General features: G+C 38.4%; 2 protein-coding genes across 2 annotated transcripts; both read right to left on the bottom strand.

The window, feature by feature from the left end:
• Window positions 1-10,543: 10,543 nt before the first annotated feature.
• cenpi (centromere protein I) lies at window positions 10,544-22,554 on the bottom strand (the record flags this gene model as incomplete). The annotated part of the gene is made up of 20 exons (XM_079249480.1): window positions 10,544-10,678; window positions 10,802-10,843; window positions 11,151-11,369; window positions 11,760-11,808; window positions 12,265-12,389; window positions 12,903-13,038; window positions 13,706-13,815; window positions 13,999-14,063; window positions 14,226-14,343; window positions 14,486-14,580; window positions 14,822-14,942; window positions 17,148-17,291; window positions 17,709-17,840; window positions 17,932-18,021; window positions 19,030-19,076; window positions 19,283-19,331; window positions 20,440-20,547; window positions 20,755-20,873; window positions 21,640-21,777; window positions 22,392-22,554. The coding sequence occupies 20 exons, from the start codon at window positions 22,552-22,554 to the stop codon at window positions 10,544-10,546; spliced, it is 2,205 nt and encodes a 734-aa protein (XP_079105606.1).
• A 2,141-nt stretch (window positions 22,555-24,695) lies between these two features.
• On the bottom strand, window positions 24,696-26,019 carry tmem35 (transmembrane protein 35; the record flags this gene model as incomplete). The annotated part of the gene is made up of 2 exons (XM_079249542.1): window positions 24,696-25,061; window positions 25,900-26,019. 2 exons carry the CDS (start codon window positions 26,017-26,019, stop codon window positions 24,696-24,698), a joined length of 486 nt encoding a protein of 161 aa, XP_079105668.1.
• Window positions 26,020-26,292: the final 273 nt, after the last annotated feature.

Here is a 26,292-nt window from a genome sequence, read left to right as displayed (position 1 = left end):
AATATGAAACTAGAAAAGCACTCAGAAGAGCGGAAACCTCCGCCAAGCACAAAATTAAAGGCAGAGTATGTAAGATTTCAAGGCGATTCTTTCCGCCACTAGGTGGCAAACACCAGGTCGTGAGCAAAACCACAAAACTGCTATCTCCACAAACGACCACAGGTTGGCAGTAATGAGCAAAACTCATCCCTCACCCCTCCTCCTTGCCAGCTCCAATGACGGCAGGAGCCGCTCTGCAATAAATGGGCTTATACTCACCCTACTGGTGGAAAAAAAGTACTTTTTTATTTTTACTGGTCAGAAAACATTCAAGAAGGGTCTTTGTCATTAATTAAACTTGTAATTTGATAATGCATCAAATATGGACAGACTGGAACCTACATGTTTAAAAAACTAATTATGATTGCAGTTATTTTTTTTAGTTAATTTATTTTGAAAATATTGAAAATCTTACATACTCTACCTTTAAAGAATCCTTTTAAAAAATTCCTGGATCCAAACGGTGATCCGGATCTCCACCAAAATTTAATCAGTTCTTCATTTTCACATTTCCAACAACTCTTGCAATTTTTTATAAAAATCTGTCCATAACCTTTTAAGCTTTCTTGAGTACAAAGACGCCGGGAAAAACATAACCTGCTTGGCGGCGGTAACAACGGGGTTCATTGCACATAAAAGCAGACATCGCCCCCCGCAGTGATCCCTCCCCGCTGCCGACGTGCTTCTCGTAAACCTGACCAACAAGACTTTTTTCTTGTTCTTGCAGCACTGAGTTCTTGCTTCTCGTGGAGTATGTAACAAGCTTCAGTGAAGATGTTTATAAATCAGATTATACAACGTGTCAGGGACTGTTTAGTAGTGCATAGTGGACTGTCTGACATCTAACTGCATGCAGCAGGATCATTTATTAATATACTGTATTAGCCGATATAAATATCATATATGGACATTAAAACATATTTTCAATGGATGAAAAGTTAATAAATACACGCAAAAATATATATAGCTTTTGTCAAATATTTATTTTATGTGCATTGGAGTTTCATGTTTTACGTCAATTTTTAAGAATCTGTGTTCAGTGATCATTCGATAAATTTGCATATTTTATTAGTGTTGTTAAACTGTTTGGATGATACGTCCTTCCTTCAAGTCATGAGACAGGCAGCAAACAAATACAGTCCAATATGTAAGGATTAAACAATGAGGAGCCACATTTCACGGCACGACAGAGCCCAGATGCCACAACGCAGTGTCATCATCACCATGGTCCCACATGGTGAACATTGTATAACAAATGCTTCTTTTTTTTTTTTTTTTTTTTTTTTTTTTACAAAGCCTGCTAAATATGCTAAAGTAAGCCGTAGGAACTGTCTTATGTTGGTCTCGATAGTTTTTTTATGCTAAATAACTTGTCAAGTAGGGAGTTTCTCTCATTCACCTGTCAAAAGTCAGCTGATCTGAAGCAGCTGATTAACGTGTGGTTATAGTGACGCCCATAATGAAATGATAAAACAGTAATTTAACTCGTCCAACTATTTGTGACCATGGTATAAATGAATTCATCCCACTCCTCCCTCTTGTCGCATGCAGGTGAAGTGACAGGTGTTATTTATTGTGAAGTTCAATGTTGCACACTCTACACACAGAAATCTTCTTGAGGTGAATTAATTACACAATAGCTAAGTATCGTGCATATGGCACTTTATTACATAAAGTATTTTCCTCATATGGTAGCAGAGATCCATGTAATCACAGTTTCATGAAGCCTTTTAGCAAAACTTCACACAACAATGTTGCACAACAAATATGTTTTCATTTCTAATGAAGCATTTAAATCTTTAAGTTTGATTAATTGATTACTTCATTATTCGCTGTTGCCAGAGGCCTTACTCCAAGTCCTGGCGCTGCAGGCAGGTACTATCAGAGGTATAAAATGTGGATCTGGTGGATATGTGTAACACTGCCACTGGTTTGAGAGGAGGTGATTCCTCTCTTTCCCCTGCAATCTTAACACTAAGGCTTCCTGTTTTGTTCTGGCATACAGTTCTAAATATGGTTATGCTACAATACTACAATAAATAACTGCAGGCATTCAGCTTGGGAGTGATACACCCCTGAGATTACCTCAGTTTTACAGACCTAGATTCAGTCAAGTAAGATTACCTGCAGAGTAGATCATTACTCAAACCAGGTGTCATTAAACTATTCAGTACTTGGAATAAAAACAGACACTGAACTTTCAAAAGTAGAACTCAGAAAATGATTTAATATCAATAAGTCTCATTTGTTTTGTCTGATGATAAACTGAACAACTGACAATGTAGGGATAAATAAATGAAGAGGTGGATGTTTTTGTAGCATTTTTGATGTGTGCAGAATGAATATTGATATTTATAAAAACCATAATCTGGTCACCTTTCCTTTTCTTATTTGCACTAAAAGCCAGCAGGTAATCTTCTTTTGATTTTGAGTGGCTGTGATGTAAATAAAATGTAGTGGTGCTTAGAGTTAATTGTGTATCCAATATAAGTGTAACAGTAGGGGACTGTGCGGACCACTAGCCAACAATCCGACAATTTTGCCCCTGGGAAAATGTAACTGAATTGCTCTGTACTACAGCTCGCTGCCACCATGCAATCCATTCTGCTTCTTTCTTCTCCCAGCACTTTAAGGTTTTTCTGATTCAGAGAAAGAACATTGTGGGTGATTATCCATTTAGATAAAAATCATTCAAATGGATAGATGTGGATTATTTTATCATGGATTTTTTTTTCATTTTCTTTGGAATCACAAAATTATTATGAACAGACCACATGTTACACAAAGTTAACAAATGATAAACCTGCTTCCATGAAGACAGTGCTCAGAACTGCTCAAGAACTGTCACACTCTGATGTGAATATTGTTGTTTTTGTCTTATCTGACAAATTAATAGCACCAATGAATGTCTCCTTTTAAAGGTGAGTTGTGTAATGACAATTTTATTAGCAGTTGAGCAGTCGTTAAGTGTTTACCATTAAAGCTGGGGTAGGTAATCTTGCTCAGACATTTTTTTTTTTTTTACTCTTGGTGTAGTGGTTCCTCATCCAGATTGTAGTCTGTACATTTTAAATCATGAATAAGAAATATAATTCTGTAAAAACTCTGATCAATCCAAACGCTCAGACCAAAATGGAGTTGTTCATTTCTTATATTTAGTAAGCTTCTTCTCCAGCTCCCCTCCTCCCCCTCCCGCAGCGCATACCTGAGAGCCACACCCTGCATATAAATAGAGTGTTAGGATGAAAATTAAACAAAATAGTGAAGAAGAAACTCAGAAGGCAAACATGGCTGAGAAAAAGGAAGGAAGGATTCCTCGACCCGGCTCAGTTTGTTTGCCTCCTCCCACTAAACAGCCAAGAAAGAGAAAATCGTTGATGGAAAAAGCTGCGAATAAAAAGCCTTGGATCACGCAAGGAGCAAAACCAGATTTTTGATTGGAAGGGGAGGAGCCAAGACAGGGTGCCACTTTTAAATCTTGCTAGCTCCCCAACAGTACCTACCCCAGCTTTAATACTACTAGAAAAGTGTTTTTGAGTAATATAGTTTTCTTTATGGATTGATCACATTCAACATATTCCCATCAGTTTCTAACCATTTGGAGATCAAACTAAATTCTTTTCAACATATTTATTAAATACTTTGTTAAATATGGACCTGTTTTTTGTTTTTTTAAAAAACATTGATTATTCCATAAAATGCAATTGTGGGGCAATAATTTGTTTAAAATGACAACCTAACAAACACTTTAAGCAACCGCAAGGATTAAATATTTATTTTCGAATAAACCCTAACCCAAACAGCATTTCCACCATGCACGTGTTGTTTGACCCAGTATATAAACACTTGGTTGGGAGATGTGAAAAGCACTGAAGCCTCCAGCTACGGAAGGTGAGAGCGGCCATGCCAACATGTTGTTTTAATATTCTTTTTGTCATGACAAAGGGACCATTTCTATCATTATCTCAAGAAAACAAACTTTGTTTTCTCCATTAAACCAACTCAAAATAATGGATTTTTCAAATGCAGGGTGGCAAACGGGGTTGGAGCTGTTCTTAGTCCATCACAGAGACAAGCATTCAATCAAACGTTCATCTCACTCCTTGCAAGAATTTAGAGAATCAGATCAGCCTAACATCATGAGATGTCATGAGATCATGAGACGTCTTCTTGAGTTTCTTTGCTGAATCTGACGTGATACACTTTCAAAACTGCTGGTTTGTTGATACGGTATGTTAAGCAAAACTCAGCTGCATCGTCAAACGCCATTCCTGATGTATAGGTTTTAAAATGCAGTTTTTCCGCCTTGGGATGCTGCTGGGCTGACAGCTCCAGAAATGCATCGATAGATGTCAACGTGCCACCACACCAGTGTAGAGTTTAAAGGTTACAGAGTGCGGCTTTTATGTCATGTGAGAGTAGGGTCACTGCGGTCACTGGAAAAGGAGGCATATTATCATTAAATAATTAATTAATATCCATTTCTGTTTTGATTTTTTTTTTTATCATTCAGTGTTGGATTGATTAAATCTGAATTCATTAAAAATGATTTATCTTTAATCCAGCCCTTCAAGTAAAAGGTTATAAATGTGGTAATGTAACAAACAGTAGCTGGAAAAGATTAAATAGTTGAAATATATAGACTTATGCAGTAACAGCTGAGATAGTTATAGGCATTATTCAGATCAGCTGAGAATTTCAACCAGCAGCACAAATGCAAATAAATGCAACCAACCTAAAATAAAAATAAATAAATTTTAAAAAATTACATTTTGCAACATGACAACTGGTGTCCATACAGAAAAGGTTCGCAGGTATTTTATCTGGCAGATAAAGAAAAAGTCTAAAAATCACCATCACCACCTTATACAACACACAATGGTACACTCCTCTGCAGAATAACATACATGACGTCAAAATGAACTGATCCTGGAAGATTTTATCTGTACATTACAAAATACAGCCATGGGGGAGGGTGCTGAAAAACACATTAAAAAATTACCAGGAGGCATGCAGCGGAAAAAGACGGTGACAATGGAACATCCTTGTAATCCTGCTAGTCTCTTATAATTAAGAGTTCACCACTGAGTGGAGTCCTGAGAAACACTCCTGCCAAATCCAGTTACTAAGTGCAACATGGGCATGAGAGCACGTGATAGACGTTATTAACCATTAACAAACCCATCATGTCTTCCTTCAGGGTGCATTGGCTTGCAACAGGACCTCAACATCAAAGACTGTGTGCATTTCTATCATTGCACCAAATTGCCAGAGGAAATTCTAATGTAGGCACTGGGACTCTTTAAAATTCATGTAAAATGCTCTAAAGCTTCTTTAAATAGCAAAGTTAATTCAGAAAGGTCCTGCTGAATGACAATGTACAAATCTTCTTTAGGGAAGAATATCTCTAGGAGACATGGTGTCACTTCAAGCCCCTTTTTGGGAAGGTGCTGATCCTTTTTAACGCTTAACTAAACCGCTTAATGTATCAAGAGATCACCAGTTTTTTCCTGAGCTGAGCCATAAACCATCAAAGATTAAAGATCTGTCAGGTAAAATAATTTCCTTTCTTTTCTTCTATTTTTTGTAAATTAAATATGGAGTCCTTTCCAAGCCGGGACATCTATACAACTTCCCAGCAGTAAGAATTAAACACAAAAACACTTCTGGGGTTAATCGTGAAAACCTCATAAAAATAAAAACAATGGATCTAATAAAATCTGAAAATAAGACAATAAAGTGTGGCCTACTGAATATTAGATCCCTCCCAAATAAGTCTTTATTAGTCAATGACTTGATAGGTGATCACCACATTGATTTATTCTGTCTTACGGAAACCTGGTTACAGCAAGAGGATTATGTTAGTATTAATGAAGCTACGCCAGCTAACTATTTAAACTTTCACATTCCTAGAACTACAGGCAGAGGAGGTGTTGCAGCTATTTTTAAGTCAGAATTTTTAATTAATCCTAAGCACAAAACTAACTATAAATCCTTTGAATTCCTGACATTAAATTTATCTCATCCAAAATGGAATTCAGAGAAACCGCTCCTTTTAGCATTAGTGTATCGCCCACCTGGACCTTACTCTGAGTTTCTGACCGAATTCTCTGATCTCTTGTCTGAGTTAGTGCTGACTACTGATAAGGTCATTGTACTAGGTGATTTTAATATTCATGTTGACGTTGAAAATGATAGTTTAAACATTTCCTTTAGCTCTATTCTAAACTCAATTGGGTTTTCACAAAATGTCAATGGAGCCACTCACTCTCATGGCCATACTCTTGATCTTGTTCTAACATATGGTATTGAGACTGATAAGCTCAAAGTATTTCCTCAAAACCCTGTCTTGTCCGATCACTTCTTGTTAACCTTTGAATTCACTTTATTTGATTACTCACTGACCAAAAATAAATTCTACTATAGTAGATGTTTATCAGACAATAATATTACAAAATTTAAACAATCAATTGAATCAATTTTTTCACCTCTACCATGTGTTAGCATGACTGAGAGTCCCCCTTTAACCCTTACTCCTGCTCAGATTGATCAACATGCTGATACTATAACAGCTTCAATGCGTACAACCTTGGATAATGTTGCTCCCCTAAAGAAGAAGAAATTAGGTAAGATTATGAAGGCTCCCTGGTTTAATTCCCAGCTTCGAGCTCTAAAACAGGCATCAAGGCGTTTGGAAAACAGATGGCGTTCATCAGGACTAGAGGAGTCTCACTTAACCTGGAAAGAAAGTTTAAGCGTATACAAAAAAGCCTTACGTACGGCAAGAACAGCTTATTATTCATCATTGATAGAGGAAAACAAAAACAACCCTCGGTTTCTTTTCAGCACTGTAGCTAGGCTTACTAGGAGCCGGAGCGCTGTGGAGCCATGTATTCCTTTCTCACTTAGCTGTGATGATTTCATGTATTTTTTCAGGAATAAAATTGACACTATTAGAGATCAAATTCACAATACTCTTCCTTCTACCTATAATGTTGAGCCTGTTGTGGTCTCCGAAGCATCCTTAGAACCAGGATCTGACTTGTGTCTAAATAGTTTCTGTCCTGTCCAACCCTCTGAATTAACTAAAATAATAGCTTCATCTAAACCATCCACCTGTATCTTAGACCCTCTCCCAACGAGCCTCTTTAAGGACATTTTCTCTTTAATTAATACATCACTACTAAATCTTATCAATATGTCTTTAGTGACAGGATATGTACCACAATCATTTAAAACTGCTGTAATCAAGCCTTTACTTAAAAAGCAATCTCTGGATCCAGAGGTGATAGCAAATTATAGACCTATATCTAACCTCCCGTTTATGTCCAAAATTCTGGAGAAAATAGTTTCAGCTCAGCTACATGCCCACCTGAGCAGAAATAATTTATGCGAGGAGTTTCAGTCAGGATTTAGAGCTCATCATAGCACTGAGACAGCATTGGTGAAAGTTACCAATGACCTTCTTATGGCCTCAGACAAAGGACTTGTGTCCGTACTTATCTTGCTTGATCTTAGTGCTGCATCATAACATAACAGTGTTGCATCATTAACATGTATGTCTCCTGTCTCAGCAGGTCTCCCTGGCCGGGAGTAGCAGTTCCTGTTGTCTGTTGTCTTTCTGTCCTCTTCCCCCCACACAGCAGAGGCAGATGGCTGCCTGTCCTGAGCCGGGTTCTGCCGGAGGTTTCCTTCCTGTTAAAAGGGAGTTTTTTCCTTCCCACTGTTGCCAGTGTGCTTGCTCAGGATGGGAGATTGAGTTGGACTCAACTCAATCTGTTGGTTTCCTTATATAGGCTGTTATGAATTGGCCTTCATTATGTTTTCCCCTCTGTCTGTAAAGCGTCTTGAGATGGCATTGCCGTGATTCGACGCTATATAAATAAAGTTGAATTGAATTGAATTGAATATTTAAAACTCATAACTGTACAAGTCAATCATATGTGACAACTAAGTTTACTGTAGTTAGTGAGACCATTAAAGATTATGGGGATCAGTTTGTGGGTTGCTGCAATAACTTCACACCTACAGAAAACGCTTCCAAAACAGTTCCCTGAAATTCCCCACAGTGTTGCATCGTGGAGCCCCTCAAAAAAACACGTCGGGGCTCAAGACGCACAGCGTGTCATCGCACCCACGATTCTTCGCCACATCCAAGAGTTCAAATCCAGCTAAACACGTCAGTCTCCACGCAGACAAATTGATGAAGAGGAGAAGCCCACCAGAAAAATGCTGATTAAATTCTGCAGGGAGTGAGACTTCCCTGGAAGACGCGTCGGACTCCACAGGACAAAGTCCACACAGCGTCCCTACATGTACTTCCTCTCAGCCACTGTTAGTGAAAGCAGAACCACGGTGCGTGGATCGCATTGTTCCAAGTGCTCACACTGACAGAGAAGTCAACAAAAGAGGGGAGACTGTTCAAACATCCAGTTGGTGCATTTTTCCAGAGGCGCGCATGAAAACGGTGGGGGGGGGGGGGGGGGGCTCATCGGGAAGACTCCGTCCATCACAAGGAGGTCGCTCCTTTCTGTAAATCCACGCTTGAAAACTGTGACCAGGATGAAGCTCAGTAACATAACTAACCCAAAGGCGATGTGCGAGCTGTCACAGCACGCTGCTCTGTTTGCCCAGCCTTCCCAGCAAAATACATTTTCCAGCAGTAATCAATTCATCACAAGCAGGCTTGAACAACAGTCTTACCTTTTCCTTTCTCTCCCTGCGGCGAGGATCTGGCTCGGGAACGACTGGTCCGGCTCAGTGAACCGTGTTGGCGAAGCTACTCCCGTGAATGCAGCGGAGACATGAGGAAAGTGCGGAGAGGAGGGAAACGGCGCGAGATGAAGATTTGCACCGGCGGCGGAGTCTGAGAGATTCTCCCACTGGCATCAGAGGGAAGCTTTTTCTTCTAAAGTGGCTCCGCTCATTCACATCAACCAGTGAACAAACGCCAAAGGTTGCGTCTGCTGGGCTTAGTGGGAGCCGAGTTTAAACTTGCGTTGGGAGATCTGCAGGAGGGCGGCTCTGGCTCAAGTCACAGCTCACATGGAGCCTGGTCCAAAAACAACAAAAAAAAGGGTCTGAAAGTAATTTGGCTCAATGTTGAGAGAGCTCATCTTCACTGCAATTCTTCATCATCTGTGACAGCGAGCTGAAATATGTAAAAAAGCCAAAGCTTACACGAAGTTCTGATGTCCTTACCTGTCTTTTCTGAGGATCTGAACAATGAATGAATGATTTCTGCGATCAGAAGAGGCTTGAGAGCCAAGGATTATATAAATACATGTCTGAGCTTGTAAAAATGTGAGCTGGTTAGTGGTTAACTAACAGATTTCAATAATTGTTTTAGTGTAAATATTCTCTATTTGAGAGCTTAGATGATACTTCACGTTTCAGGATGCAACAATCATTCCATGACTCTTATCAGCTTAACTGATTCTTAAAATAACTAATCAAATGTTGCAGTGGATTATTTTTAGGCTACCTGCGAGACAGCTTGAGTTTAAACAGACATAATCTTGCCCAGTAAAAAGAAAATCGTGAAATTAAGAAGTGTGTACAATATCCAAACACAAAAACAGCAAAAGACAAATATTTCAGAATGAATTCACATCAGACAGAAAACTGATCACAGCAGGTACTTGCTGTGACTCTCCCAGTTTATTTAGAAAGGATGCAGGAGCAAATTAACCATCCAGATGGTCGCATTTAACTTGTATTTTTTTTTATGAAGCTACAATCTGTATTCATACAATGGTTCAGAGGCGTCTTGAGACTAGGCCATGATTTCCAAAACAGACTTACATCTGGATTTTTGCTTTTTTTGCTTGTTTTTTCTATGAAAAAAGGATGTAAAAGAAGCATCCAGTAACTGACATAACTAATGATGCTGAAATCTGGTTGATTGAACCAGGCAGCTGATATGTAGGCATGTACATTTCTGTCATTCATGATTCTACCAAAGCAGAGAATTTTGCTTGCTTAACTCTTTATACCTTTTTGTTTAGCATATTTACCAACAAGCAGGAAGTGTAACTGATTGATAGCCAAATTACTTTACCTAATTACAAGTGTTGTTGACATTAATGTAGGCTACTCAGGGTGATGTAGAGTGTTATTATAGTATGCCAATGCTGTTTTGCTTATTAATGCATTGTTGAAATGTTTTATTATTTATTATTTCAGTCTATTAAGGACTATGCAACAAAGTTGTGACTATCAGCTCCTACAACACAGGCTGTTTTAGAGGAAATTCCATGTCATACCAATTCATACCAGTTTGCCTTCCTCATTGACACAAATATTTGTTTATTTACATGGCGCTATTCATGCAATGTAAGTAGTTCAACTTGCTTTAGCATTAAAAAAATCTATGTACATAAGATATTCGCGTGCAAGTAGCACACTTGAAAAAGAGAGATTAAAATATATACATTGTCTTTATTTTAAAAAAAAAAAAAAAAAAAAAAAAAAAGGTAAGATCCTTCTCTGCAGGGTTGAGTTTCTACCTCTGCTGTGTGTCGCCCTGCCCACCGCCTGCTTTCACCTGTCGGCTGATGTTACTCTGAACAAAGTCTTTAAGGCCATCAAAGCCCTGAGTGAACAGATACTCCAGGTACCAGCTCCATGGCTTGGAATGCTGTGACATACACACACACACACACACACACACACAGGAGCATACAAAGTCTCATGAAAGACACATTAAAACACCTACGATGAACATCTACAGTAATCTGTAATAGAGGAGAACATTTTATACCTTTATGGAATTGAGGTCCATGTCCTTTCTGTCCGGCCAACACTAATAAAGAGAATATTAATATTCATTGTTAGAAAAAACACAGTATCTCCCAAGATTACTGCTCAATGCTGCGGGTGGTCTGAGCCCCAAATAAAGTAGGTGATAATTAAACTTGATGAAAACCCCGTCTCATGCAGTGCAGCGCCCATTAATAATAAAATATCCCTCTGTATTAATGCGCTGTCTGCGCAAGACACATTAATACTAATTTGTTTAGCCTTTAGGTCCATGAATCAAACCGCGTGGTACATCTGCATCCTGACCAGTGTAAAGTTTGGAAAATAATCACAGAGGCTGCATTACTCACTTTCTGGTGAAAATCGACTGCATAGCTCACGAAAGCCGGGTGGTGGATGAGGTCGAAGCTCGTCCAGTAGTCTGGAACTCTGCTTTTCAGAAGTAGCTCCTCTCCCACCTGAATGTCATCGCTGGGATGAAACATCCTGGAGTTCCACAGGCAGTTCACCATGACAACAACGTAGTGGTTGAACTGCTGAAAAGTCTGCCGACTAATGTGGAAGGTCTGCTGGAGAACAGGGAAGTCGAAGTTTTGCGGTCATGTTGGATTTGCTCACCATTCACCGAGTTCACGTTTCCATATAAAACGACTCCGTGACATTTTCAGGAGAGTGTGTTGGCTGTCTGTCAGAGCTCACAGGAGCAGCTGAATTAAAATAAACATTTTTAAATCCTCATCTGAGAGGAGATTATTGTTATCAGCTTAAAGCAGTTGTGCGTGGATTCCTGAAAAGCTGGACAAACATGCTGAACATAAAACATCTACCACACCGAATTAAAGGCTTTATAAAACAAGACAGTGAAACAACTATACGCCTTAAACATAAATCTATTAGCAAGTCGCTGATCAGTGTATAGAGCCAATCTTTTTCACACAATCCCACACACTCATCCTTACCTCAGCCAGCTTCTCTTGTGTCTTCGCTGATATCAAGTTCACTTTGTACCTGACCAAGAAAAAAAAAAGTATCATTAATCACTACAAAAGTTCCGATTCTCTAGAGTGTGTCAAGACAACGTAATGCAATTATGGTCCAATTTTCCTTCGTCATGTTTTTTAAGACATAGGTCCGGTTGAACTATTCTAAAACCCTGGAGTGTTGTCAATTACTAAGCAATATAAATGATTTGTGTTATTATAGCCTGGAATTTCAAATGGTGTTAAAATTTCACTTGGTAAAAGCAAAGAGAAAAGCATTGGAGAGCGTATGTGTCCTGCTTCTTAGCCTGTCGTTATCATAAATCATACATTAACAGCAAAGTGCAATGACTAATTTGATCTAGTTCTTTTCCTTCATTAAAGTATGCACAAGCATGCGACTTCCCACTTTACCGTGTTGCAAAAATATGTATCAAGATGTGCTTAAAGCAGGCTGTTAGCAGAGAAAGTAGGAGTTCCCCACCTGTGCATGATGTAGGCCAATCTGTCCACGCTGGTGGGGTCGGTGGCAAACAGGGCTGGGTAAAACACTCCTGGTGGAGGCATCACCATAAGGGGAAGGGCAAACTTCACGAATGTGTCACACACCTGAGTGTAGGAGGATTATAAAGTCACCTGCTGGTAGTGAACATTGAAAAACGTAACACTCCAACGATATATGACGTGTAATTGCATCCCGATCTCTTAAGACTGTTATGCTTGGTCAAATAAAGCTGAGGAATATCGTTTATGCTCCCAAAGTCGTCTTTTTGTTCTCATAGTGAGCACTAGGCGAGGGAAAAGGAGCCTACCCACTTATTCAAGCTTGTCTTCGCAAAATGTTACGAGACGTTGCCAAGCAACCAGCATAAACTAAAAAAAAGTCACTTGTTTAACAATATTTCATCATTTTATCACATTTAGAAAACCTCAAAAAGGTTTAAAGTCTTTTTGATATGATTTATTCGTCTATGAAACGCACACACATCATGCTGCACAGGGAGGCTGAAACATCCTGATCAATCAAAACTAATGAAAAAGCACTTTTGTCGGAAGAAAATCTTCAGTTTCTCTCTTGACTTACAAAATCACAGACTATGATCGCAGCTGCAGCTCACTTACAGTCTCATAGAACTCCAGGATGAAGCTGAGGAGGAGAGAGTGGCAGCCTTCAAGCTGTAGTCCCACCGAGGCCAAACGACCCGCAAAGTGAACCAGCTCCATCACTGAATCCTTGAACCCCGACAGAGTTATGTTTCTGGGACAGAGAGAGCAGAGTCACACACACACACACACACATACACAACACTTGCACATAGAAATTGATGCCAAGTTATACACCAGCTTACAGTGTTCGAACTATGATAGTTTGAAGGATCGGAGAGTTATCCTTTTAATACTAGCTGACTGATTTCATTTGAGGCATTATTCTAGTTTCAGGTAAGTTGAAGGAAAACTCCCACATCAGCCACAGTTAATATTCATTACAGCATAAAAGGACAAATACAGCCTGGACACAAACAATCTATAATTAGTGATTTTTTTCAGAGCTGGAAAAAAATAAAGGAATTTCATTAAACAAGAATGAATAAGAATAGATCTATGTCCTTTCTGAAGCTATTTCTGTGGATTTGTGATGAAGCCTTGATATTCAACATGACCGACACCAACTTCACCCTTTAAGTTGGGAGCTTTAAAATCCTTCAACAGACTGCAAGGCCTCATTTCATCTTCAATAAAGTTTGAGTTAGAGTGTTTAATAAACCAAAAACACAGAAAAGAAAGTTTATTGGGATGCTGGTCAAAATAAGATCACTCGAATCAGTTGGAACCACAATGCGGAGATGCCACTCCATCCCTCCTCTCCGCTAACTGAAAGCGTTTCAGATCTGCATCCACCCTTTCAACATAAACAAGAGACTTACATAGAGGTGTGGCTGTTGAGACTGATGTCCAGGTCATCCTCCAGCGCGTAAACCGAGTGCCAGGTCAGCCACTTCAACAGCATACTGTTTAAACACTCCATCAGGCCACACTGCAGACACACAGTAGAAAAGCACTGAGCACACAGTGGTTCAGATGCAGCATTTGTACAGGACTTACAGTATAATGAGCGCTTTATGAACATAAAACAAACACTACCACAGATTTTATATCAAACTTAAAAGCCAGAGGAGCCATAGCAGCTCTGCTTGCACCTCAGAAAGAAAAATCCTACCTTGAAAAATAGTGAGGATGTGAAGAAAAGCTGTGTGAGGGGTTCAAACAAAAGCCTTCCGATTTCTGAACACAGAAGACAAAAAGGTCACAGTTGTATCGGCTTTATGATTTCCGAACATCCGGCTCATTATGAAAGGCCTCATCAGTGTGTTTGACATATAAGGAAGGAAAAATATTTGTGAGGAGAAGGTCATCAACATGGTGATCTGCGGAGGCAAAACTCACGTGAACTTGGGATGACAGGGATGTTGCTCAGAAGGCCGAGGATCTGCGGACGGAGAAGAGAGCCGTCCCAGACGTTGAGGAACTTGTAGAGGAATGCATCAGAACTGGAAAAACCCTCCTGGTTGGGAAAATATGACAAATTGATAAAATGAAATCAGTCCTCGAGTGTGTTTTTACTAGTTACTGCAAAGCATGGAGGAGGCAACGAACAAATGAGCAGTGCAGAAAATACATCTGGTGATAGAGATAATAAAACTCACCTGGAGGAAGTGCTGCGCAGACAACAACTTGTTCAAAAACTGCATCGCTTCCTCTGAATTCTGCGCGTCGCCTCCATCGCTGCAGAACAGCAACTCTAAAGAAAAACATGAGAAAAACTGATTAAGTAAAAAAAAGTTGAAGAAATGCAAAGATATCAGAAGATTTTAGTAGCACACAGCAAGGTCTCTTTAGTCTCTTGTCTAGAAGCGTCTCTTTAATTTGCCAGTTTAAGTAACACATGGTTCATCTCAAGGTCAGCTTTGCTTGTGAACTCTGTTGTATGAATAGCAGATAATACAGCCGTTTTGTACCACATCCTCCCCCCTTCTCCTCACCTTCATGGAGAGTGCAGCCTAGCCAGAAATTGAGGCGTAGGATGGCCGACTCATCCTGCACACAATCCAGGTACTGCAGAGCCAGACTGGAACCCAACAGAGAGCCCATCTGAGCAGGCAGCTGGTGGAGGTAAAGTGTTGAAAAAGTTGACTTTAAGACTTGAATAATAACATATTAGTTGGTAAAAACAAGAACAGAGATCCAATAAAAGTAAAAAACATGCTGAGTAACTACATGAGTCAACTTTACAATACAAAGAAAAGTCGTAGTAACCCTCATAATAACAGCACTGGGACATTTCTTCCACCACATGGATAATTTATATTGTCTCCTACTGTTCACAAGCAGCTGCCTCTCAATATGGAAACTTTGTCAGTAATATAAATAAATTAGAATAAAAAGAAGACAGACTGTGAAAAGACACAACTCAGCTCTTCAATAATTATAGAGCAACTGTCTCATTAAACTGAGAAAGCACCATTCTGCTTCTGACAGCGAGCGCAGGCAGTTAGGGGAGTATCAATAATCTTTTGTCAATGACTCAAACGAATAGTTTTATGACAGTGACAGATTGCTCCCATCCATTTTTTTCTCCGACACGTGGCAGACTACAGCTTACTGCCTTTAAACACATTTGGTGCCACTGGCCTCCAAAGCCTCCTTGTTCCCGTTGGCTTTGTGAGCAGTGAAAGAGGTGAATTTATGTTGCATGACACATAAAACTGTAAAAGCTATTTAAAATTATGTATATTAGTTTATCAGGTCACTGAATCTGCAGAGCAAATAGGCATTTATAGAAAATCCCCTTTAAATGACTATTTGCTTTACAACTTTGTTCGCTGCTTTATTGAGATAGATCACATCTTTGGTCTTTTGATTTCATTCCTCACACAGGACACATAAAAAGCCTGATGAAATCTGTAAAAGAGTAATAATGAAACAAATGACAAGCAGTCTGTGCATGAATTAGATTCATGCTCTTATCTAATTAAACCATTACAACTATAGCCCAGCTCTGCTGTGGTTTCTCTGGAAGTTAAGTGCAGATGTCCAGACAGAATTAGAACAGTCACACAGCGCCACTCAGTGGCCGTAAAATGGTATATTTTTCAAAGTTGAGAGCAAAGTTACTTTTTTTCCAATTTAAGCACATTAATAAGTTCTTCTAGGCCATTTGTTTTACTCCTATTTATGCATTTTGACAATTAGTTTTTATCAGAGGAAAAGATTTATCTTAAACTGGTCAACAGCTGTGATTATTGTGCCGAATCAGCAGATGTGTTATTTTCAGGTTGTCCTGGTCAGTCTGAGTCTTTTATCAAATGCAAGTAAGCAAGAATGATTCTTAACACACTAGAAAGCGACAACTTAGGTTTTTATTCATTTTAATGCAGCCAATAATGCCATTTCAGGGTCTTCGGTAGATTAATTTGATAGACGTGGTTTTTCAAGACTGCATGAAATGTCAAACTGATGATTAGAATAATGATAAAACCAACGAGAAGAAGATAATAGGGAGGAGGTGGAAGAGGAGAGGGTCTGAAGTAAAAAGTTCTAATAGTCTCTTTCTTTACTTAACCAGCGGGACTCTGCACCGGGCTGCTTTTTTGTGTTTTTAATATAAAATCTTGTACAATCTCTCAGATGTTTCATATTTCCATACTACTGCGCATGACGGACCTGACAGTGAGGAGTTCATTAAATTGATTAGAATCATGTACATTAAAGACAAGCTTTTAAAGACGACTTCCAAATTTGTAAAATCAGTTTTAACAGCAGTACAACTTTCTTTGCAAGTTCTGGCATGTTTAGGCCAGCAAGTGATGGATGTAAAAGCAAGTACGCATCTATAAAGTGACTGGCAGAATTTTTCAGCAGCATTATGAAACTTTTAAAGCATCTCACCCCCCTACATTAAGAGCTTTTTTTTTATTTAATTCTTTTTAAAATATCAACATACAAAAAGCAGCAATTAAGTCATCATCAAGTCCGAGAAACTTATTTATTCCTGCCCCCCTTTGTAATCATAGCATTATTTTCCCTGCAGTTCTCACATTCTTGACTTAATTGTCATTCAGTTTGCCAAAAAGTTTAGAGAAACCCGGAAATGTATAATAGTAATGGTATAGTATAATAGTATACACAATTGCTGTAAGTTCATGGTCAATAATAATAATGATGATAATAATAATAATAATAATAATCACAACCTTATTGATAAATTGCTTTCTGCAACAACATAATCTAAAGTGAACCCCCTTTTTGACTGTACAAACAAAAACAAAAAGCATTTCATGCTACAAGCATGACAGATACTGAACTCACCTCAATACGATGCATATTTTCCAACAATTGGGCAAAGGAGTGTATATGCACTAGGGGGACCACCTTCCTTCCAAAGGTCTGCTCAGTCTGAGGCTCTTTGTTGGTGATCATACTCAGTGTCGGCAGTTCCAGACAGCAGCGTTTCTATGAAAGCAAATAAAAAAATCTATTAATTCAGACAATTTAAAGTTTTAAACATTTGAAATGTATTACTTCATCATTGTCTATTTTTTGGCACCAAAACTGAAATTGAATCTAATTTAAAAGGAAGATAAAAGAAAAACGAATAACTAAACATGCAGATAAAACAGTGATGTAAATACTGAAGACATCTGGGAGTGTACTTGGGTTAACAGTCCTACCACGTCGCTTTGTGCACTGATGCTGAAGTGTTTTACTCAACAGAGCAGAAGTGAATAGCTGTGGAGAAAACCTACAGTACCTCCAGCCTGAAGGTGAACTCTATATGGATAAAGCATGTTGATCAAATGCTGCAATGACAATGGCAGCAATTATAGGATTTCTATGGAAACCCAGTTAGACCATTGTCAGACAACGTACCCTTTTCCTATCGCTGGTTTTATCTTTGATTATGAAGGCCAGACTTATGCTTGATGCTGCCGGCACGCCGTTCCTCTTCTGGACACCAATCAGCGCTGATTTCCAGGGAGAAATGTGGTTCTTAAACCCACTCTGTAAGAAAATTCATAATATCTCATTTCAGTTTTATTTTATACACTTTGATCATATGATGTTACAGCTGCATTAACTTGCATGTACAAACCCTCATCCGGGATGGAATGGAGAGCGTCACCAGTTCAGGGCAAAACACTTTATAAAGTGACAGTAGGTGCAGGAGGAAAGGCTGTCTTCCCTGAGGAAAGAATGGGACAGATATTTGCATTTCTGGCCTCAGCTTTTGTAAACTTGACAATAAGTCTGAGATCGTTTTATGTGTTTTACACATTAAAACTGTGTAAACTGTTATGAATTGCAGTCTTATATTTGATGCCAATTCTGTTTACCAAAGTAATCATGATTTTCCGTTCGATCTACAAAACTAAAAAGGAAGAATGGAATTTTATTTATTCTTTTGTGGACTACTGTAATCCCCCTTACACAGGTATCAGGGATCTTTTGTCTGCTGCTGACACTTGATTCATTACCAGGACAAAGAGGTATGATCGCATCGCCTCAGTGTCCTCCATTTTGCACTGGCTCCTCTGTTAAATTTCATATTGATTTTAAATCAAACAGCTCGCTTTCAAAGCCATAAATGGCTTTGCTCTCAAATAAATCTTAGACCTATTGACCTGGTGTGTGCCCTCATGGCCACTGAGAACTGTGGATAAAGGTCTGGTGATTACACTCAAGTTGCTGCTGATGAGAAAGATGGATTAGGCTTTTTGATGTTCAGGAACTCTCTACCCTCTGGACATGCAAGTCTCTTCTTTTTTGTAAATGATTTCATTCATTCTTCATAGTTCACTTTTTAGCACGCCATTTGGCCACATCATCTTTTAGACTCTTTGTTACACTGTGAAGGAAAGTGCTATTTATAAATAAAGTTTAATATTATTTTCTTACAGGATGACTATGGGATTTCCCATGCAGTGGTAAACGATGGGATATCCCATGTTAAATCATTTTGCTGATGACTGTAATACAGTCTAAGTGTCTGACATAGATTATTCCTTTTTATTGTGATTTTGTGATTGAGGGTTTAAACATATTGACAAGCTGGTCTGAAAACTGATAAACATGGATAAGGTACAAATAAACAAGACCAACAAATAAAATCCCACTCCACAAGTTGCGAGATGTCTTTTCCAATAAAAAAAAAAAAAGGGGTTCAAATGCATTCAAATCAGTTGATGTTTACCAGTTTAGATTGCAGCTCCAGTAGCTTCCTGACTCTGAAGACACGAACTGCAATAAACACAAAAGGCTGCAGTTAAATCCTCAGAAGTGATGACAAAAGTAAAAAAAAAAAAAAAAGGGGAATAATAAAGTGGAAAATACAGCAAGTAGAACAAGGAATACACTTAAAGAAAAAAAAAATAAGAGGAACAGCATGTACAGCACATAGTGTACGGCTCATATTCAAGGCATAAAAATAAAAAAAAATGACTTACCACTTTCTTTTCTGGTCAAAAGGTACAAGAGATGGCAAATGAAAGGACACTGAAAATATGGCAAAATATGATTTGATTAACTTGCATGCCATTTATGCCAGTAGCATCCAACATACAAAAAAAAAAAAAAAAAAAGGTATATCAATACAAAGCTTTCATTTATCCTTACACTCTTCATTTCATGCATTCTGTCTGCATCAATTTAGCATTTTCTGTTTTTATTTGTTATGTCTTTTTCAAGTTTGTTTTAATGTATTTTTAATGCTTTATTAAGTCACTAAAATGACAAATTTGCCTTTCCTAATTATGTGGTAGGCTTCAATGATAGTTAGCATAAAACACGTAAATCCTAATTTCATATAGGACTGATATGACTGTACAGTAGACTTGTTTCTTGCAAAGCCCCCAGCTATGAGGCATTTTGTTCTTAACTAGATTCAAAATATGCATTTATTTAACTTTTGAGTCTGATCTAATCTGAACATCCGCATTTGAGGGTTTTATTTTCTCTCCTTACAATGTGTTCAACTTAAGCATAGAACTATAACGTTAGGTGAGTGGCTAACCAAAACCAACGCAGTTTGGGTGGAAACCCCTCAACCATAGTGTTCATATACATGCCTGACTCTTACATCAGGGTCATAAGACCCAGGTCAGTATGTGTGAGAACTGTACTGATAAGTATGTGCTTATCTTAAGAACTACCGAAGTAGTTGTAGTATTCTATGTGCAACAGATGTGTCTGTGTGTGTGAGAGAGAGAAGATTCTCCCAGTTAGTATTTACAGACAGCAATATGAAAGACTCATTGATCAGACTGATAAAACACAGAAAGACAACTTGTTTGGTTTTAGGCTAGTCTATCACACCTTGTTCTCTTTTTTGCAATGAGGTTTTATCATTTCATCAATACAAATTCTTTCTTTTTTTTTTAAATCAACTATTATCAAGTATTAAATTCTCAGTTTTTTACTTTCCTTTCCAGTGGCTGAAAAAAACTGTGGACAGTCTGTAGTCCAGAATGCCTGAGGTTTTACAAAGCTTCTTAAAACAACATATAATGTCTGAATCTGAGTGTACCCAATGAACCAAACATGTTGGAATGAATAATATACAAGTTGTTACATCATAGCAATGCAAGGACTACCAGTCACGTACCAGATTTTCCTCTGTGATGAGGCTGAAGATGAAGCCATAAATAGCTCGAAGTTGATCTTTTCCATCAATCATGTCAAATACAGTCAACGTCCACTTTATGAAAAGAACCTGAAAATTATGTATCAAGTAAAGACAAAATATACACAAAGCGAGTCATTTATGTAAACTTTCACTCAGAACATTGTAAAAAAAAAAAAAATAAATAAATAAAATGTAAAGGGATGTTAATCCAACCAAACTATATTTTTCATGTAATCAAAGTATCAAATTTTCATTCTAAATGTTTGATATTCTCAAGTGTACATTTCCACCTACCTGAGTGCTAATGGGTAAATTTCCAACAGTTAGCCAAACCACTGCTCGAACAACAGCCTCCTCTGGCACCACAGAGGCAGGAATTAGACACTTCAACACCCGCACACATATACTAGTGCCTGCACAGATAATACCAAAAGTTTAGGAAAAAAGTGAGCAAATGTAAAGACTGGATGTAGGAACCTATGCTTTGGTACACACAGACAGAATTGCAACATTGGACAAAGTTGAATAAAATGTGGAATTTGTTCTTGTGTGGATGTAATTTGTTTTCTGCAGAAGTTTAAAAGCATTTCGCAATGTCAAAGCCAAATGAAGAAGAAAATCTATATGAGTTTATTGTATTTTGACCACTGCAGGGTTCCATAGGTGTGACATCATCTGCACTGAATGACTCAGTCCTCTCCATGAAGTGCAGCAGTGGCTTAGAGGCTGGAGAAACCCCTTAGTTCTCAAAATCATTTTTAAAAAAAAAATCAAACATGTAGTTCCAAAAAACATTAAAAAGCTGCATCCATCAATATCTGGCAGCAGGATTATAGCATATATATATATATATATATATATATATATATATATACACACATACATGTGTATTCTTAAAAGTATCAAGACTTTTCCGCTGAGGTTTAAAATTATTGATGAGACATGTGATAATATCATCCGTAACTAGTCTGGTGACTATTAGCTGTGATAAATGGGTAGTCTGTCTAAAGAGCACCACAACATAGCTGTGATGTAGATATCTATCCCAAACATTACATCCTATTACATCTTAAGATCATAATTGTTTTCTCTACATTTACAAGCAGTTTATTTATTTATTTCTTTTTAGAAAAACTGTTTAACATAAAATCCACATTCTGTACTAAGTGACAGTCTTACCCATACGGAGGCTCATAGCAAATTCCAGCATGACAGAAATGGCCTCTGGGGAAAGGCCATTGCTGAAGGCCACTTTCTCCACAAACACCAGGTTCCTGTCCACCTCATCATTCCCAATTACAGGAGTACCAGCTTCAACTAGATGGAAAAATGAGATCACATCACTTTGATGCACACACAACTCTGAGACTGGGTACCATTGCATAACTTAAAAGTAAAAAGTGCAAAATGTCCTGTTTTTCCATGTAAAAATATCATTCAGACTATGCTAAACACATACGTGGAAATTATTACACACACACCCCCTTTACCATGTTTATTAGCCAGCATCGATAGGTAAACACCCACACACACAATGACCATAAAATCACCATCTCAAAATTGCTGAGGATTGGTGTGATCCTCGAGCTTATGAGTTGATATAGTTGAGCACTTCCAGTTTCATCCAAACACATGTGATCATCTTAGTGTCAGCCGTAATGTTCTTCCTGTGTTTTTTGTTTTTGTTTCGTATGTTTATGTGGAATACGGGAAGCCAGGCAGTAACTACGGAAGCCCAAGGAAAGCGCTGGGGACTGATATGTAAAAAATAAAATAAATAAAACGTAAAACAAAACTGAAGGTGTTAGTAATCCCAATTTTCATCAGCAACAATAAACTAACACCAATTTTAACTATTTATATAGATTTATCCCTCAGCCCTGGTTGTTAAAATTAAGGACTGCCAACTACTACATACCCGACTATCTTACCTTCAGAAAAGTACTTCAGGGCCAGAACAAACGGGTCCTCTGCCTCGTTTTTCCTCTTCTCCTTTTCAGCGAGTCTCAGACTTCTGTTAATGCTCCGACTGGACAAAGATGAATCGCTTTGAGACGACTGATCTGATTCTGACAATATCAGCGCTGTTGCCATCTCTACATTGTTGGCTTACAACGTTCTCCCCTCTACGTCGTCCATTCGAACAAAACTCAAATCATCCGCGCGACCGTTTGCTCTGCGCTTGCGCACTGTTGATTTCCGCTCAGTTGATTTGTGTGAATTGTAGTCTTTTAGTGAGTACGTTATCCGGTTGTTCTCCGCTCTTTCTTTCTTTCTTTCTTTCTTTTTTCTTTTTCTTTCTTTCTTTCTTTATTTCTTTTTTCTTTCTTTCTTTCTTTCTTTCTTTCTTTCTTCTCATTGTCAAGCATCATACATGAGTTGGACAGTGGAACAATTTTGAACGGAATATGGTCCAAATTATCACAGGTGCCAGGGTTTTTTTTTTTTTTTTGCCAAAACTCATTCACAAATCCATCAGCCAAAACCATAGACTGTATAAGTCCAAAACCCATATCTGTTTTTTTGGGGGGTTTTTTTGTCTGTTTATTTTTGATCAATTGTTTTTCTTGATTTGCTTTTCACCCAGTGAGCCACATCGGCCTCTCACAAGAACTTGCTGGAACTCGTGCCTAATAGACCTCTGAACTATATCTGCAGTACATGACTTTGAGGCAGTCTGATCCAAGCTGATCCACAAGTAGCCGAGATTAAGCCCAAATTAATCTAATTATTAGAATCTGTCAACCCTATCAAAAAAAAAAAAACATCCAGGAACTTGTGAGGAATGATTGATATATTCCCTAAGCATGGATATAAAAAATCTATTGTTTAAAGAAAATTAAAAACATTACACTGTGAAGTCCTACTACACAATTTGGTGAGAAAAATAATAAAAATGCAGAGTTTTTTTTCTTATTTATTTTTTAACAATGCCATGTTTGTAAAGCTGTAACCTTTTTTGAAATGTTCAAAATGCAATTTTATTACGCTTACTGCTGCCTTCCTAACGTTGAAACTGCAACTGATACCCTGTCCAGTTTAATTTGGAAGGGGTGCACAAAATACCTCAGCTTCTATTGAGGGCAAAACACTGAACAGACCCTTGTGCATAAATTATATTTAAATCTTTGACCAGGGGACCAGTTATTTTTTTTTCGTTAGGGATGGATAATGCACTTTTTCTGGGAAAAAAAAAGCCTCTTGTGGAGTACCTCAACAAGAATTCTTGCGTAAATTAAGCGTTAGTTAACCGAAAAATTTTGCTAATAAATCACAATTAATAGTCCATCTCACTTTAAAGTCTTTATTTTAGGTATCGGTACATCGTTTACAGAAATATTGACAGCTTTTGACCTGCAGTAGGAATTGTTTCAATATTCTTAGAGAAAAAAATAAGTCCAAAATTATGAGTAGAATTTATGCTTAAGACTTCAGTTGTGAAAAATTGTAAAATTTTATTTCCATCAGGCAAGAATTTATTCTTGTGACATTATGTTGTTCAAGCAAACAGCTGACTTATGAAACAGCAGCTGCTGTCTTCACCTTAACTTCACTGTGATCACAGAGCCGAAAGGAGAAAGAGGATATTCTGCTTATTTCAGGAAGGATGTAACGTGAATGTTCACAAAATTTTACTTAAATGTTAAATGAATGAGGATCTATATGTATTGTTTTCCTTTGAAGTAACCATTTTATTAACACTGCACCAAAATAACAACTAGATATGTAATACTAGCCGATGTATAATTGGTACAGTTATTTCTACAGTGTTTTTTTGGTTTATGTATTGTAATTAACCAAATTAAACATGCTTAAAATTCCTTAACATTTCTCTTACAGTATAAAAACAAATTACAAAGACTCATGAAAACAGCATTCTCAAATAAACTCAGAACCAATGAAATTCATATGTGTAAAAAACATTTAACACAGTGTCAAACTGAAATAAATGGGACACTGGATCAACTAGTGTGACAATGAGCTGGGTTTATCAGTTTCCACAGATATGATTGTCCACAGTTATGTAGAGGACCTATGGGTCAGGAGTTCATAGTTTCACAGTTAAAGAGTGCAGAGGAGTAGGTGAGCTTTATCAGTCATCCAGCCGGACAGGACAATGTGTGTGAGGGAAATTATTACTAGGAGTGTGTTTCCTTCAAATTTTGAATTACTACAATCCAAAGGAGCTCACTAGGTTCCCTTCAGTGTTGCATGGATCAAGGTGATATAGGATCTTAAGATTGCTTGACTTTGTTCTTTTCCTGATCATTGATGTGCTGCTCTTCTCTGCTGTCCTCACGTTCCGGCCGGTCATCACTCTGGCGGGCAATAAGCAGTCGACATGTGAGCAGAATACCAAAAACTAGAGCGTGGGCGTACCGTTTCAGGGGATCTCCTACTAGCTGATGGAAAAACAGAACAGCCAGCATGACCAGCAAGAGCAAGAAGTTGGCCACATCCTTCGGCCGGCCTGGAACTAGGGTTAGCACCACTCCACAGCCCACTTCCAGGGAGCCGATGATCTTACGAAGCAGCACTGAGCTGATCCCAATCTTCTTCAAGCCTGGCAATGCCTTGGCATAGCTCTTATATGCCCTTTTCTGAAACAACAAAAAAGAATGAAAAAATACAAATCCATTAGTGAGGTCCAAGTGTTCAACTTCCGCAAGACTTTGTCAGGATGGGTAATTTGTTAGGCATACAGCAGCATCCATAGTTAATTATCATTGTTCACAAGGAGTATTTAGCTCATTAGTCTTTATTGTGTAGACAAATGAATTAATATAAATAACCATTGAGCTCATGAGCATACGTTTAGGGATACAGGCATCCCATCATGCTCCACACAGGAAGTTTCAACATCAGCACCCGCAGGTTCATCTCACAGAAATTGCTCGAATGCGCCGCCATTGCTCTTTCTTCAGCTGCCAAGTTATTAGTATGAAACAAAAATCTTAGCAGCTCCAACACATTTAACAGCAACGAATAAACAGCATGCACTTCCACTCCCGCAGAATATCCTGCACGTTTCTGTGCATCTTTTTACACAAGTGGACAAGCCGCATCCACCCCTCTGCTTTAGCGTTAACTGGCTAACAGACCCGTTTCTTAAGGTTTATGCATTCACAACGATATATGGATGCACCTTTGTTATTACTGATTCATTATTCACTTTAATTTACAGTATATCGGCCGCGCTTATGTGTTAACATGGTGACTGCAGCAGGTCTAATATATCATATAGTCTTTCAGCACCGGAAAACAGATGCTTCAATGTTGATTTGCAGAAGTAGTGACAATCGAGACATGGTATGTTTTACTATTTAGGTCAACGCTCCACACTTTGTTCGTGTCTGTGGCGCCTACAGCCAGCCCAGAACAATGGCCTTTACCCCGCCAGCTGCGACCCCATCACAGTCAACATCCCATGCTACTTACCATTTCACTGTACGCATCCTTGCTTAGTCTGGGGGTGAGCTTAATGGTCCCCATGAACACGAAAAATAAACCCAGAGCAAAAGAGAGGGCCACAATGGTTATTGTCCTTGGTGAGGCCATCTTTCACCACCGAGAACACAGCCTGCCGCTTCCCGACTGAAGTGAATGAAAATCGGACTGTTTCCCGGTGAGGATGCACCAGGGGGATGGACTACTGGATCAACCACAAAAATGGCGTCACGGTATCAGTTTGAACCGCCGCATCCTGGAGGAGGGACAGAGCCGTGTTGAAGTCTGCTGCTACTGCTGCCACCCTGTAAATTCAACAAATTGGCAAATTATCTCATTAGCGTTTACTATAGATAAGACATAATCATAAAACAAGGGACTTGT

Source organism: Telmatherina bonti, assembly GCF_933228915.1.
Source record: "Telmatherina bonti genome assembly, chromosome: 12".
Lineage (NCBI taxonomy): Eukaryota > Metazoa > Chordata > Actinopteri > Atheriniformes > Telmatherinidae > Telmatherina > Telmatherina bonti.
The sequence above is the reverse complement of the archived record's forward strand: the minus strand, read 5'-3'. Positions and strand labels throughout refer to the sequence as shown.